At 37.3% G+C, this 16,805-nt stretch overlaps 2 protein-coding genes across 8 annotated transcripts in view; both read left to right on the forward strand.

Annotated features, from left to right (window-relative positions):
- Positions 1–1,041: 1,041 nt before the first annotated feature.
- On the forward strand, positions 1,042–4,448 carry LOC145420413 (uncharacterized). The gene is made up of 6 exons (XM_080289652.1): positions 1,042–1,204; positions 1,433–1,452; positions 2,215–2,406; positions 2,597–2,799; positions 2,918–2,945; positions 3,743–4,448. The coding sequence occupies exons 2-6, from the start codon at positions 1,437–1,439 to the stop codon at positions 3,853–3,855; spliced, it is 552 nt and encodes a 183-aa protein (XP_080145778.1). The 5' UTR covers positions 1,042–1,204; positions 1,433–1,436; the 3' UTR covers positions 3,856–4,448.
- A 710-nt stretch (positions 4,449–5,158) lies between these two features.
- Positions 5,159–16,805, forward strand: part of LOC113037573 (uncharacterized) — a 28,059-nt gene continuing 16,412 nt past the window's right edge. For all 7 annotated transcript variants that reach the window (XM_080289645.1, XM_080289647.1, XM_080289646.1 and 4 more), the window contains exons 1-4: positions 5,159–5,669; positions 12,778–12,990; positions 16,094–16,219; positions 16,308–16,334. In XM_080289645.1, the coding sequence (XP_080145771.1) occupies positions 5,651–5,669; positions 12,778–12,990; positions 16,094–16,219; positions 16,308–16,334 (385 nt within the window). In that variant the 5' untranslated portion in view covers positions 5,159–5,650. The remainder of the gene's footprint in view (positions 5,670–12,777; positions 12,991–16,093; positions 16,220–16,307; positions 16,335–16,805) is intronic.

The raw sequence follows: 16,805 nt of genomic DNA on the forward strand, positions 1-16,805 counted from the left end.
TAGCATTTGATTAAGTTAATATTTCACAGTTATATGACGAGTCTGTGGAGACTCAGGATAAATCTAAAAGACATGTGAATAATAATGTCAGCTTAAAGTAGACAGGAAAGGTAATAGATAATTCACTAATAGACAGAGAACATAATAACTGCCGACCGTACCTGCTACATTCATTTCAGCGTGTTAAATGTTCAAAAATAGCCTCATAGTCATTCATAGCTGCCTTATATAAAAATGGTTTATATAGTTGTTTCACAGGTTAAAGAGTAAATAATTAATCAAAACTAACGATAACTGGTAATTCTAATGGTTGTAGTTATTTTTATAATAATAATAAATTATACCTATACAGTAAGGCAAAAAGGCACACCTTGATTTAACTCAACAACAAATTTCCAGTCATGGACCAGTGCACAGACTGGTGGGGCCCCTCCAGCTGCCAAATGTTATCTATAGCACAATCACTGGTTCACAGTTTTCACAGGCTGTAGTAAACTTTTAACAAACAATCCAAAAGTCCTCCAACATTTATAGCATAATGTTCATATTCATTTACACAGAGATGATCTTTCAAATACCAGATATTACTCATTACTTTTTTGACAAGATTTTATTTTATTTATTTAATCCGTTTATATTAACAATGGCTTGGGAAGAGTTAGGGAAATCGTTTCACACAAGTGGTTCTGAAATGTTTCACAATGAGCACCACCTCAGAAAATATTTGGCCCTTGAAATTCCACCATTGTGACCATTAAACTAATGTAGCATAGGCCTACATAGGAAGGCAAATGTCTGTTCTCTCTCTAACTTCTTCTGTCAGCTTCTCGCCATCATGTGTAGAAATGACCTGATTAGCTGAGTAGTGTCACATGGGATAAGTTAAACTGAACGTGTTTGGTCTGTGAGACTGTTCTACTTCATTTTGGGGTTCATTGTTCAGTTCTTCAACAGCTTAAAGGGATTGGCCACATTGAGGCCGTCTCATCACCACCTGTAGCTGCATATCCTTTTAGTCCATTGAGTCACACTGACGTTAACATTCTTTTACCTGCCTGTCCAGTTTTGTTTTCGACTGGTGAACAAGTTAATTCTCAAAGAACAACCGGCAGCACTTCATTGCATGGGGAGACACTAGAGTTCTTTTTTTTCCATTGGGAAGGAATTTCTGTTTCAAAACAAGTCAAGAAATTGTAATCTCTATGTAAGTAACTTTAGTCTGCAAAATGTAAATGTCTTGCATCAGAGTAATACAAGTTACACCCGTAATCTATTTTTAAAGTTTGTCTTCTAAGCCAGTAAAAGCACAGCTTTTAGTAAAGAAAATGTATAATGCATTCAGTTAATGGATCTGCACCTCCTGTTATTTGACTATATTTGATTTAGTTAATTTCAACTAAAGTTTGCTTTCTAATTCTTTATCCTTCCTCAGAGACATGGACCAGGGAAATGGTGAGAGAATAATTTTGCTTTATTTTTTAATATTTCCATTAAATATGTCAATATTAAGGTGAATAAGCTGCATTTACTTATTGAATGAGTAATAATTTCAAGTCACCCATATCAGTCATCCTAAAATATATCTTGTCAGATAAGTATCACTGACTTCTTTCTTACTTGTTAAAGCAAGACTAGTATAAGATCAATACAAAATTTGCCGGGGATAGCTGGTTTACAATCAGCTTATAGAGTAAAAGACTAATTATAATCAAATAAAACTTCCATTAGTGATGAAGAAAATGTTGCAATAGGTCAGATATTTATTTAATACATAGGGTGAGACAAGAAAGAAAACCCAGACTTTTAAACTTTGTTTTGCTTTCTGTTGTAATGCTAACTTTCCTATTGATAGTTCAGATTCTTGTGCACTTACCCAACAGGTTAGAAATGAAACATCTAGGTCAAATGTTCAGTCTTTTCTCTTCAGAGATAGTAAGTTGTGATTATTTCCTTGGCTTCCATTGGCTGTAGTCATTTCTACACAGAAAGCTACTTGATAATTTTGAATGGCTCACAAGGCGTCCGTAATTTCTATCTATTAGTTTAGCCTCAAATGAAAATAACACTGATTCACTCAGTGTCATAATCAAGCTGCATTTGCTGTATATATGAAATCAGTTGCATATTAATTAAGTATGGTGACAAAAAAGAAAAGCTTTGGTGTTTTGTCTTCAGTTTCAGAAAACTGTTATATATTGTTAAATCTATCTTTAGGGTCGTGGAAAGTTTTCCGTGTCATTTTGGCCGGAAGAACAAATGGCGCTCATCGTTCAATTGTTCAGAAGCTTAAAGACATTGGCCAAACTGAGGAAACATCTACACAAGAAAGTGACTACTGTGTGATTTTCTGTCCTGTGGTTTCACGAGTTGGGACAGACATTGCTGAGGCCCTCAACAAAATACCATGTAAGGAAAAATAAAAGTGACTTTTTATAAATAATTTAAGTGATTTATATACAGGGACACATGTAGGATACAGGCCAAGAACCACATGTGGTGTTTATGTCCTACAGCATGAATTCAAGATCTAGTAACCCAGCCCATTTATTTAATCTCTTTTCTGAATCATCTGATCATGTTGTGTCTTTGTTTATAGTGGGTAAACGTGCAATTCTGGTGGTGATGCATCACACCTACAATCCACAACATGTTGTAGCTAAAAGCCGGAGTCAGGTGAACAACTCAAATGTGCATTTGACTGTGGATTGTCTGTTTTATGAGGACCAACTGCTTGACTGTGACCTCAATAATACCATGTGGAATGACATCCGGAGAACTCTTAGATCTCCAAATCACCAGGTAAGGATTTCACTTACTGATTTATTAATGGGCATACATGCAATAACTGATGTAAGTGGTTTGGTATTTTCAATAAAGGTATTGCTCCTTATTTGTTTTTTTTCTTTCTTTCTTCCAGACCTCATCATTGCAAGGCTTCCAAAATTGTACGTGAGACTCTTACATTCATTCAGCTTCCCTAATAAGTCCGTATTTTCAAAAGAAAAGTTTGATTAGTTTGTTTTAGAGCTAAAGTGCATCTTTTTGCTATCTGAAAACAAAAATCACATAATTTTTCATGTAATTTAGTACTGTGGAACCCCGACTTACGAAATTAATTTGTTCCCGAGGGTCTTTCATAAGTCGAAAATTTTCGTAAGTCGAAGCACCCTTTTTGAGTGAGGCGATGCTGAACAATAGGCTATAGGCTAAATGCTAACTAGAACAACAATACGTCGTTCAAGTGGAACAGCGAAGCGCAAGTACGGAAGCCAAGGGGTTGTCACATGATTCGGAAGGCATTGTGGACATTGTAGGCTCAGCCAATCAGAGCCAGCAGATTTCGTTACTTGGGCATTTTGCCGTAACACGGGCAAAAATATTGCCGTTCAGTGCCTTCGTAACTTGAATTTTTCGTGAAATGGGGTATTCGTAAGTCGGGGTTCCACTGTATTGTGAAAATTATTTATTCCTGTGAAAAAAAAATTACTTTGATGCCACTTTACTAAACGGCAACACAGTGGCCCAGTGGTTAGCATTGTTGCCTCACAGCAACAGGCTCCTGGATTTGAATCCACTGGTCACTGGGGCATTTCTGTGTGGCGTTTGATGCTCTCCCCATGTGTGCATTCATAGCCTCCAGCCCCCCAGCTGGAAACATATGCACTAATATGTGACAACACGCTTTGAATTGCAAATGATCAAAGATAACTTCTTACCCTCGTTTTTCTTTTTTCTTTTTTAGATTGGAGGAAACCTACCATAATATGGCTCATTATTGGTTTTTCTATAGCAGTGGTGATCATTGTGGTTATCGTGGCAGTCAGTGTGGAAATGCAAAAGAAGAAAGGACCTTGAGGTGTGCCATTAATGTGCCCCAACAAAACCAAAAAAACCCAACAAAAAAAATCTAATATCAGTATCAATTTACCAATATATTTTTTTTCTTGGAAGGATAAGAGATATGAGCTATGTAATCAGCAAAGGGTGTTGTTTTTTAAAGAATTGTTTGGAAAGACCAACTGTCTTTGATATTTTCCAATTGTAAATAACTTTCTTACCATAGGAACGATTTGTTTCTGTTTTGAATTTTGGCTTACTTTGTTAAATAAATAATGACACTATGTAATATATTGTATAGTGTCATCTAAGGTTGGATTTATCTTATTTTAAAATCTTCTAATAGCCAGATTACCTTTTAAAATGATGTCAACATTCTGTGTATTGCATATTGTGTCTAGGTTTTAAGAAGATGTCTTTGTGGAAAATATTGAAAGAAAATAATTTTCACATTTTTCTGTAGTCTCAAGAGCAGATTCACATTATTTGGAACAAGGTAAACCAAAGTTCACAACAAAAGTTCTAACTATTAACTTACTATTACCATGTGTATTTTAACATGCATTTTCATTGTTTTTTTTAGTAAGTACTAATAAACTTTCTTCTCATTACTATTAATTTTATTTAATTCTAGCTTTTAAAAGTTTCTGAGTAGCTATACAATCCAACAATAAAAACCATCGAGGTTTTTCAAAGGTAGCACAATTATTCATGTAGACACAAGGAAAAGGCATGCAATTCTTGGAGAGAGTGAGTAGTGTGACTTTGATCACCAACTTCTACTACTTTATTGAGGAATCTTAAGCTGACTTGTACTCGAGTCCTCTGACAACTGGCAACTTGCATGTAACCTGGTGTAAAATATTGCCAGCAATTCAGCTCTTCTGATCTTTGTTTTCTTTCTTTCCACTTCATGACAGCTCTGCTCTGAGCAGTGGAGGTCTGAATGAGCAGGATTTGGTATCATGAGGGCGGGGGCTGGAAGGAAGGAAAGGGGATGGGGTGTTAAGGTCACGCCTCTGGCCTAAAAAGGCAAAGCAGAATACCAGTTGACGTGAGCCGATCTAAGAATAACTCAGGGCCTTGGGCTTAGAAATTGAAAACACACTATGAACGTAATAGGAAAAATTCGAATTCAGACTTTGAAAGTTTGCAAATGAATACTTTGAAAATACAAATACGCAGATTTGAGAGTTTATGATACAATTACATATTGTTTTAACACATGTGAAAGCACTATCCATACTGTGACCATGTGACTCCAACGGCAACATAGGCTGGTGGGATAAAGTTACATTGAAGCTCTCGCTCCTAGTCTCTTTTCTCTCTTTCCCTTCCATCATCCGTCAGTCCCTGTGCTCGGTCTAATTCTGTCTGAGCCAGTGGAGGTGTGGGTGGGGGGACAAGCTGCTCTATCTACAATCCCAGCCCTAAGCAGGCAAAGGGCAAAGACACGGGCCACGTTAACTTGGTCTCTGTCTGTCTCCCCAGCCTGATCCACTGGGACAGAAGTCAGCTTTCAAGACTTTCTAAACCAAGACTCATTAAAACTTTCTGATGCCTGGAAATATAGTGCAGGATTAAATCCTGAGAATGGACAAAGGGGTGTAGGGTTTCTGGTGGTGGCCTCTGGTTTAATTTTTTCATATTCCCATTTATCACAAACCTTTTGGATGACGTTGCTGGATTGGAATTAAACACTGGGATTAAATTGTGCAGACGATCCAAGGATTTACCACAAGTATTTGTTTTCATGGCAACAAAATCTCCATAAAGGATTTAAGTTTTGTAACAGAATATTTATTTTGAAACCATGACCGAAGCAGCTGAAGGTAAAGTATCACCTTGGTTACTCTTTGACTTTGACCATTTCAACAACTTCTTGCCTAAAATATGCCTCTTATCATTTTATATGAAATTCTGCGGAGCACTGTACGTCTGTTTTGCACACAGACCTTCTGATGTTGTGCTAAGTGGTGTGTAGGAGAATTTCATGATTAGAAGTATCTAAAAATATTCTGCTATCATGTATCTGCTATTTGTAATGCAGCTTCAGATCCCCATGACACCGACTGTGCAGTATAGGATCAGTCAGCATCAACACTGTTCCTGCTGTTGCATATCAGCTGATGTTGTGACACCATTTTACATGTTTTTGCCTGGCATAAAGAAAATGAGACAAGAGGATCTTTGAACAGACATTTGGCATTTGTGCACCGTCAAGTTCATAAGATGCCCACCAGTTTTAATTACTTCAAAACCATTCCTTGTCACTGTAGCATGACAGCTGGGTCTAAATACTACAGTACCAATGAGCCTCAGCAACACTGTGATAGAAAAGAAGACAGTCATGGGCTCTAATCTGGTGCAGTTTGTTTGGGCAATTTAAAATGCTTCATTGTTTTAGTTGACAAAAGATGGTACCACAGCTACTCAATTCAACACAGACACAGAATTGAAAATGAAGTAAAACCATATTATTTAGCTCTAGTCCATCATTAGCAGCTAAATAGCAGCTATTAGCAGCAGTTCATTTCCCCACTGAAGATTTTAAGTAAATAAAGTCATTTGAGTCATCAAAGATAAATTGATGTTAAATGTTTCAACTTAATAGTAAATCAGGACAACAGTAAATGAAATGACTATCCAAATCCATACTTTGAAGTCCATTCAGTATTCTATGTTGACTGAACTCACATTGTGAAATTCTTGGGGAAAAAATAACACACTGTCCCAGTGAAAACTGTGGGCACAGTAAGCCAATCACTGCTACAGACATTTGTCTGTATGCAAGAAAGTGATTTGTATGAGTAAGTGGACTCCCAGTCTTGATAGGATGTTATCTTTGAGTTGACATGTGGATGTGTAAAATAAAAAAAATATGATTTTCTGACATATCCTATGTAAGGAAGCACATTTACAAATATAGCATCCGATGTTGCTGAGTGCTCTGGGATCGTGATGTTGTGGGAAAAAAACAAAAACAAAAAAAATGTCATTGTATGGTAGATGATTCCTCTGATTGTTCAGCAATTACAAAAGACCACCCACAGATAGGAAGACAAAAAACGTCAAATGTTAGACAAATAATATGCAATTTTTGGCAGGGCTAACCTTTGCAGCTCTATGAAAGGCCTTTTTCAAAGAGGAGATTTTGACAGACTACAGTAGGACAAACATACATATGTATGTTTGCTCTCAGCCTTTTTTTTTTTTTTTTGCTCTCAGCCTTAAACCACAAAGAAAAGCAGCTAATCAGCTAAAAGCTGCTGTGTGGGTGTACACACACATACTTATGCTAATGAGATGATTATTGTTATTGAAATGACAGCTGAAATGACAGTATAAAGAGCTGATTATCTTCACGTTAAGAATTATGTTGGAAAAAACAAAACTATAATTTTATGGTCCACTTATGCTTTTCTCAAATAGTCAGTCACATTTTATGATGTTAATTAGTGGATGTAGATGAACATGACAAGTGCCAATGAAAGCCTTTTACATATGCTAAAAGCTTCAGGAAACTTTAGTATTTATTTGTCAAACTAATACTTCCAATAATCATGAACGAACATTCATGCTTTAAAATTCAGTTTCTTAGTGTCCACACTTTTTTTTTAATGTTCTCATTCCTAATTATAAGAATTTACATGTTGCCCCTGCGGGTTCCCTCTGTGTACTCTGGCTTTCTCTCACCGTCCAAAGACAGAGTACACAGAGGGAACCCACTTTAAGTTAATAGGTGATTCTTAACTGGCCATGTGAGCATGAATGGGTCTGTGTCGATGTGTTATCCAAGTGAAAGAGTGTCACGCTGTCAAGGGTGTACCTTGCCTCTTTAATGCCTAGATTATTCCTAATATCTAAGCTATTAGGGTGTAATTATTACCAATGATATTAGGAATAATAAGATTATTTCCTAATTTAAATGCTTCTGTCAAGACAGCCAGTTATCTTATAATTCTTTTTCTTTTTCAGAAGAAAATAAATTATGGAAAAAGGCTTAGTTACATTCCCCTTTGGAATCCTTTGGAATGGTGCTTCTTACAAGACTAAGAAGACCTGTATGTGTGAAAGACTGGAACAGCTAAGCATTTAAATGAAAAAAGAAAAGATTTGTATTGAAATATAACATACTCAGGTGCAACAATGCTTCTTTCAATTTCAGTCAGAAGAGTTTACGAAGAACTTGCTGTGGAGATGCTTCATAGTTGGGGAATTAATGTCATGGCTGTGAGGCAAAGCGGAGAAGTAGTCTCTCTGTCACTTTCAGTAAAATTAGAAACCACTGGGTGGAAAGAATTCCAGTTGTTTAGTATACTTGTATACTAGTATACTGTTATTTTCCACATAAATATTACAAATAATAGAGTCTGTAAACCAAGCAAACAACCTGTTTGCTTTCTCTGTTGTAATATTGAGAATTTGACACCTGAATGTTGTTGTAGGTTATGTTGGAATCAAATTTCTAACCTGATTTATAACACTTATCAGGCTCAACCATCCGGATGTTAAAAGGTCTCTGCTGTGTTTAGTTCAGTTCTGTGCACTCATTACTGAAATGTTATGACAACACTTCCCTGCATTCTGGCTCCACTAGCTCCTAATGACTGCTCTGAGCTCAGCTGTCATGGATACCCTGTGAGAGCAATGGCAGAAATGTCATCCACAGCATGGAGGCAGGTCAGCCATAAAAGGAGGAATCATACATGGATGGATGGTCACACCATTTAGAGTTGAGTTTTGAAAACAGTGGTCAAGGAAAATATCAAGTCCAAAGGGGAAGGACATATTCACATGCTATTAATGTTTTTATTTCCAGTACTAAATTCCAAAAATGGTCTTTATTGTCTTGCACGTGTTACAATGTCTGCATTGAGGGTTTTGTTAAAATAGGAGCTCACAGACTGGTAAAATGAATACATGAAACTGTTTAAAAAGATAGATAGAAAATAAAAGATAGACAAAATAGAAGTACAAGTACACAGGGATCTCTTGTCAAATTCATGATTAATTGTTTATAAGTTGGATTTGGACCACAGTGCTGAACTACACATCATCAGTGAACTGCAGTGCATGGTCAAATCTATCCATAAAAGCCTGGAAAAAAGAAGGAAGGCTCTCAAAGAATTACTATTGTCAATACACCTACAGTATAGCCAGTCAGAAGCCTGTGTATCAGTTGAAGACTTTGGGCAGCTACAACTGCAGATTTACACCAAAAATTCTAACTTTGTAAAGATTTCTGAAATTATCAAGGCCTAATGTAGGCCATATTCAGTTAGTTGTTTCCATTGCTACAGAGAAAAGTATAAAGCAGGTTAAAGTTCTGTAACAGAGTAATTTGTATTATTAGTCTGTGAACTTTGGAATATTGCTACAAGACACTACATCAACCTCTAAACTACATAATTTGTGATCAAATATATCTAGCACTATTAAGATATCTATCCCATTTCTGAGTGCCCAGTTTGATTGTAGTGTGGTCACTAATTGTCCATATACTTTCAACTAGGCGTGTGGATGGACTGACAAACCCAGGACAAATATTATTTGAAAACAAAGATGTAGACATTCATAGCACAGGCAGTATTGCTGAAGGTTCTGTATCAGTGGTTATTAATATTACAGGTGGCAGGGGTTTTCCTGGCTTTGAACAGGCACTTGTGTGTGTGTGTGTTCCTGTCTAGCTATCTTGTGAGAACCAACAGTCACTTGTGAGGACACACAACCTGGTCCTCACAAATTTGAAGGCATTTAAAGGCATTTTTAGGCTCAAAATGTGATTTTAGTGTCAGGGTTAAAATTAGGTTATGGTTAGGTATAGGGTAAGGGTTAGGGTTAGGCATTCATTTTTAGGGTTAGGGTAAGGGGCTAGGGAAAGCATTATGTCAATGAAGGTCCTCACTAAGATAGCTGAACGGGGTTGTGTGAGTGTGTGTGTGTGTGTGCGTGCGTGCGTGTAAGCTATTTTGCGATTTCTTGATAAAGAAAAATGTTGGTTAAACCATATAAATGGCCAATTATGGAATAGGTTAAAAATAGAACTCTATTATAATGTTGATGGCTGCTCTTTAGTGCTGACTGAAAACTTTGTGAGCAGAGAGAGAGTTGAAAAATCCTGGGTAGAGAAATGACTGCTATAAAATACGTCCATTGACATTTTAGAGAACATTTACTCGCAGTTTAAACTACAACAACTCAATGGTGTCATTACAGTCATCTCACAACAGGCTCCACAACTTGTTATTCATGTTTTGAAAAGACCAGTAAAAATCAAACACACACACACACACACACCTCCCTCTAACCTAATTGCTCTATGTGTGTTTAGAGTCCTGCTAAGCTGTTTGAGTCAGCAGTAAGAGAGTATCCCACAGTAGCTGCCAACACTGAGCTGAAGAGAGTCAACAGGTGGTCTAAGCTTAATACACCCACAGACATATGAACAACTGGATGGTGACTGGTGTTATGAGACAAAGCAAACTCTTTATGCTGCACTGTTGTATGAAGCAGAGCCCAAGCAAAGCAATACATTAGAAAAAACATAAATGAAAACACACAAAAATCCAGATTAAGAAATCTACACTAACAATACTTGGTTAGTGAGTCTAAATAAACCATATGGGCATGGATGGTAACTGCTCACTTACAGGATAAACTAAAAGTATCCATCAATCATTCATCCACTTTCTTTCCACTTTCCACTTGAGGATGACATGGGAGCTGGAGCCTATCTCAGCTGTCATAGGATGAAAGACCAATCTGAATTTAAACATTAACACTAACTGTGGCTGAATAATGAAAAACTAAGGCTAGTTAGTTTATTTTATACAGTGCTCAAAACATTTAAATGAACACTCTCAGAGTATAGAACCAAGTCAGTCCAATTTCTTGGCATATTGAGGTGGTCAGTTGGTCAGTTTAAGCTGATTAGGTGTCAATAAAAATGCCTACAGGTGTGCATAAGTGGCAACAATGACACAACCCCAAAACAGGAATAATTTTTTACTAGTTTTGCTAAGGTCAGTGTCACCACTGGTCACATGAGCTGATACCTAGACCCTACAGAGGTTGCATAGCTCCTCCAGGATGACATGTCAATACATGCCATTGCCAGAAAGTTTGGTTTGTCTTCCAGCTCTGTCTCAAGTACATGGAGGAGATTCCAAGAGACAGACAGTTACTCTAGGAGAGCTAAACAGGGTCGTAGAAGGTCCTTAACCCAGCAGCAGGACTGGTATCTGCTCTTTTGTACAAAGAGAAATAGGATGAGCACTGCCAGAGCTACAAAATGACACCCAGCAGATCACTGGTGTGAAACAGACTTTATGAGGGTGGCCTGAAGGCCCAATGTCCTCTAGTGAGTTATCGTCGGGATATCAAGGGACAAACAGACCTTCACAGGCAACAGCACCCTGATTGCCATTAGCTATCACCAATGTTAGATTCAATGCTCATGCAATGGGTTCTCCTGATGCACAGTAACGCCCGGCCTAATGTGGCAAGACTGCAGAAAGTGCCTAGCATAGGCACTGGCCCCCATGCTTGCCTGACCTAAATCCAAGAGAACACCTGTGGGACATTATGTTTTAGTCCATCTGATGCCACCATGTTGCACTTCAGCCTGTCTAGGAGCTCAGTAATACCCTGGTTCAGATCTGAGAGATCCCCCAGGACAACATACATCATCTCATTAGGTGCATGCTCTGACATTGTCAGAAACATATAGAAGCATGTGTTAGGCATAAGTCTACTCAGTACTGATTTGTGTTGCTTCACCGAAATTTCGTCAAAATGGACTAGCCTGCCATATCAAAAACTCTTCACTAGCAGCTAGGGCGACCGTGGCTCAAGAGTTGGGAGTTCGCCTTGTAATCGGAAGGTTGCCGGGTTCGAGCCCTGGCTCGGACAGTCTCGGTCCTTGTGTCCTTAGGCAAGACACTTCACCTACTGGTGTTGGGCCGATGGCGCGATATGGCAGCCTCGCTTCTGTCAGTCTACCCCAGGGCAGCTGTGGCTACGACTGTAGCTTGCCTCCACCAGTGTGTGAATGGGTGAATGGGTGGATGACTGGGTGTGTAAAGCGCTTTGGGGTCCCTAGGCGGGACTAGTAAAAGCGCTATACAAATACAGGCCATTTATATCATTTTTTAAAATTTTGGTTTTTAAGGATGTTTTTTAAAGTCAGCATTCTGTAGTTTGACAATTTAGATCAAACACGATGGCATTCTTTTATTTCTAACACATTACCCACTCCACATCAGTATCAACATCCAGGATGACTTTTGTCCCACTCATATCTGAATCGTACAGGACCGGAGCAAATCAAACCTTCCTAGGGGACAGCCAAGGTAAACCATGAACACTTTGCTCTATGCTGGCCAACACACAGAGGCAACCATTCAATCTCACATTCAGACCTTTGGCCAAATTAGAATTGCTTGTTATACTTGCAAACAAAAAGCTTGGGACTGTGGGAGGAAGCTGGAGAAACCAGGCTCCCAGCCATTACTCTCTTTGTGCTGAAGTTTCACGACCAAAACTTTAAGACATCTGCACCAAAAATGCCATTTCAGCCAGTCAGACTGTTTTGTGCATCATTGTTTCCTTTATATAGGCTTACATTGCTTTGATCTTTGAAGATGTATATGCTAAGAAAAATAAATTTCCCTCAAATAGTTTAAACCTGAAGTACAGTAACAAAGTATTTGTACTTTTTTACTTCTCACCTCTGCTATAAGTGGCAAACCAGGCTGTAACTGCACCAACAGTAGCTCCTAGTGAAGAGTTTTTGTAATGTGTATTTAAATAAAGCAATGGGTTTTGTTTTCATAGCTTCTGATTTTACTAATTTTCTTAGAATATTAGGGATAAAAAAAATTAAAAAGGTGCTGTGCATATTTTACTAACCAAAGTTTCTGATATTTTGTTCATTAGCACGAACATCGACCACTACAACCATGGTCCTCGATCACAAGAACGGAGACGCTGGGGCACCACCTCTGCGGGTGTTGAAGAAATCTTTTACAGATGACTTTTACTCTACTTTCAGCTCCCCGCTGGCCTGGATCTTGGTTCTGGCTCTTATCATTACTTGGTCTTGTGTGTTCGTCATTATGTTTGATCTAATGGACTACAAGACCATTTCAGGTACAGTATCAGCAGCCTTTCAGTTTCCTGTGGAGTTGAAAATGATATTTTGAGGGTAAACTTGCTAATGCAGGAAGTCAATCAATGAACAACCAAATGGGACTGGTTTGACCAAAGCAGCTGCAATAACTGTATTCACTTTGGAGTGATAAAGAGGGAAATTTCTAAGCAGTATATGAGCAAATTAGAGAAATTATGTCTCATTACATAGGTTCACCTATAGTATGCTGTGCCAAATAACTAATAACAAATAATTAAGCATGACCCTGAGAACCAGTATACTGTGAAGAATTTACTTTTTAACTTTAATGCAAATATACCTCATTATTTTGTATTCCACAATTACCTCATTTTTTTCATACATTTATGTTTCATCTGTTATTATACATTATGTTTTGCTGCCAATATAGAGTTGAGTGTTGAAAGATGATGGCACACCCACACAACACAAGCTTGGTCTAGAAAAGTACTGGAGGTCATAAATTCTGGTGTCTGTTTGTGCAGGTAGGGCAGCGTTGTAGTTCTTCTCATTACAGGGAGCTCTCCAATCCAGGAGATGTAAGATGAGCCAAGAGCCAGACCAAGTCCCAAATAAGGGAAAAGCCAAGTCTAAACTACAGCTACTCCCTAACTTTTTAACCGATCGTGTTAATGTTCTGTTCATGTGTCTCATAATAAAAGTGTTTACTGTTTTGGTGTGATGCCCTTTGTCTGGTTGGCACGTGGTTTTAACCTCAACCTTCAACTGCTCTGTAAATTTTGAAAACTTATACTTTGAGTTTATTCGTCTTGCCTCATTAAAAAAAAAAAAGGGAACCCAACAGTACCTGGGTGCCTTATCTGCACTAGGTCAAAGTTTTTATTGCAATCTATATTTGCATTTATTGTTTATTGTTCAACTTTTTTGTTCAACAGGCCATAAGGTTTATCGTGAGATGAAGCTCATTTCATATTTACACAAACGATCTTTGGCATCTTAAACCAAAGATAAGGCTAGTTTAATAATAGCAACAACATGTACCTCAAGGTGTGTGAATATGTTGTTAATCTGGTTGGACGTGCCTTCAGTGTTTATCATTTGTAAAATCTCATGAACCTTCATACCGCTATGAGTGAATGAGCTTCCATGGGAAGGACAAAAGATTATGCTGATAAAGTCGTTTCACAGTTTTCCGATACTTCTGTTGTTTGAAACATTTTTTTTAAACTCTGATTTTATTTGAATGCATTTACTTACCACACACTGTTAGATGTCTGCAATTATGAACAACTGGTATAAAGCTTGCTAGTTTAATTTCTTCATATGTTCATATGTAACAGTAACACCACCAAATAACAAGCATTGGGTCATTTTGTCATCACTATATTAAAAAGCAATGCTTGGAAATCTATTAATTTAAGCTGTGTTCTAACCCAACGCTCATACGCAAAAGAATCTGGGATAGTAGCAGCAGTAGTACCCAACCAATTTCCCCAATTCACAGTATTGTTAATCAATTATGTTTTTAACCCTCAATTCAACTTAAAATTGTGGCACTGACAATTTTACAGTGAAAAAAAAAATTCTGTCTAGTTTTTTTAAATTAATTTTTATTTCTACTCCAATGCCTTTACTTTAATTTTAGTTAATTTGTTCCGTTTTCAGTTTTTTGTTTTAGTTTAGTTTAAAATAACCTTAATGTCAACACAAATACTTCACCTTACACGACCCTTCCTTTCCTTTCACTTTCTTTGTTTTCCTTTGCTTCATCACTATACTTAAATTCTTTACTTATTGCCACTGTGTTTTTCATCCAACCAGGTCACCCACCCAGGAGGGTTTTTAAGGATTCAGGGCGTAGAGGCAAGGCACCATATCTGCTACCAAATCGTCAGAACAGACACTTCTTCTAAGGGCACTAATAAAAACAGCTACTAACTCCCTAACATTGACTGGTAATGTTGGCTGTCAATGTTAGAAAGTCCTTTACAGCCTTGTTGGACCTGTAGAGGGATGATAAATTAGGCTAAAGACTGCTTTTTGTCTATTACTGCATTCATGCTTGATTCTGTCTGTTTTCTAGGTGTTCAGTCATGTTAAGAGTAGTTTGTAGTCAGAAGAGGTTCTATAAGTGAAGTGGACTAATTCCTGCTCGGTTTCTTAGGTGGTATTTGTTTTGTTATTATTCAAAAAAATTTGAATATTTGTAAAAGTAACACATTTTCTGTTTCCAAAAATTATTTTGAATATTTGAAATTCAGGTATGCTTGATTTATTTACTGCAAGTATCAGTGTTCTCTGTCTACAGAGTAAGAAACTCAAGCTCTCCTGAAATCTTCGGATTTTAAACCAAACTGTGTTCCACTGCATTTCTGTTTTTCCTTTTTCCCAGTGCGTATTTTAGCTTTACTTGGTATAAATTCTGTTTTATTTCAAGTTAAACTAAATCTGATAAGGCTCATCTAGGTAATTCCAAAATGAACAATGTTTTGGTGGTATTTCCACTTGGAATGCAGGTCCCTCTTTCATCAAATTGGCTTGCAAACAAGTCAGAAAATTCAAGTCTTTTGAGTTTAATTGAATTTAGTTTGAAGGAATTTATTGCACAAGTTCTAATGTGCAGATTCAATGTCAGATTCACATACAAATGTTCAAACAAAGATAAACAAAAATATTTAAATATGAACAAAAGAAAAATAACCTGTTAGCCTGACTTTTAAAACTATGAACACCAACTTGATGAAAGACAGTCAATATGATTTTTAAATGCTCTTTGCACAGCAATATGCTCTATATTTGCAGCCCTTTGTTATGGTTCAACTGGAATGTCGGTTACTGTTCTTTGTAATTGAAGATTGAAAAACTCCTGAAATGCAGATTTCTGCCTTTCAAGTTAAGCTCCTGTTGCCCCATCCCAGTTTGAACATCATGCTTTCTCATTTCCTCACTCTAGAGGAATGATAGCTTTGTCTGTATTGAGGAAATGTGACAATAAGAGTTGAGGAACTCTTAATTGTTGGGCTTGGTACAAAAACAAGCAGGTGAACAACTCCAGTCAAACTTCACGAGTAACTAAAACATCTTTTTGTTTGTGTGCCTGTATTCATGTTCATGCTCCATCAGGAGGCCTCAGCAAGATCAGCTCAGACCCCATGAAGGCGGTAAACGATGCCGTGGATGAATCATCAAACATAATCACAGGAATAGTGAAATTTGCTGCCAACTTAATTGCTCCAGACGACGATGAAGGTTCATGACTTTATGAACATATTCAAATTCTGTGACTGCAATTTATCTGATGATATGCTAGTTTTCACTTTTCTCTCTTCTTTTCCAGGAACTCTATATGCAGTCAGAAAAAAAGGTTTGTACTAATTCTGCTTTTGAGTGCATATCCCATTTAAATCATCCAGCTGTAGAATTTGAACTGAAAAGCCTTGCTTGCTGCTTTTTGCACTTCTTTTTCACTGTGCTGCTTTACATGTGTTGTTCTCTGCATTATATATTCTCTGGGGGGTTTAAGTGGACTTCTACCAACATAAACCCCCTCCAGGAAAAGTAATTTCAGCTGTCATTACGCATGAAAAATCAAAACTCTGAAATGGCAGTTTCTGGGGGCATGCTACTGCTTTGACTAATGTGTTTCTTTACAATGAACAACACATGTACTGCAAGTTTTTTTTAATGTGTCTCTGAAAAAAATATATATTTTTTTTTCTAGAAGTTTTGATTTGTTGTATTAATAGAAGATACAACAGACGTCATTGCATAAGCTTCATATTTTACAGACATAGTTTACTGAAATATTTAAGTTTAAAGAAAGTTTGTTGGAAGG

Source organism: Astatotilapia calliptera, chromosome 15, assembly GCF_964374335.1.
Source record: "Astatotilapia calliptera chromosome 15, fAstCal68.1, whole genome shotgun sequence".
NCBI lineage: Eukaryota > Metazoa > Chordata > Actinopteri > Cichliformes > Cichlidae > Astatotilapia > Astatotilapia calliptera.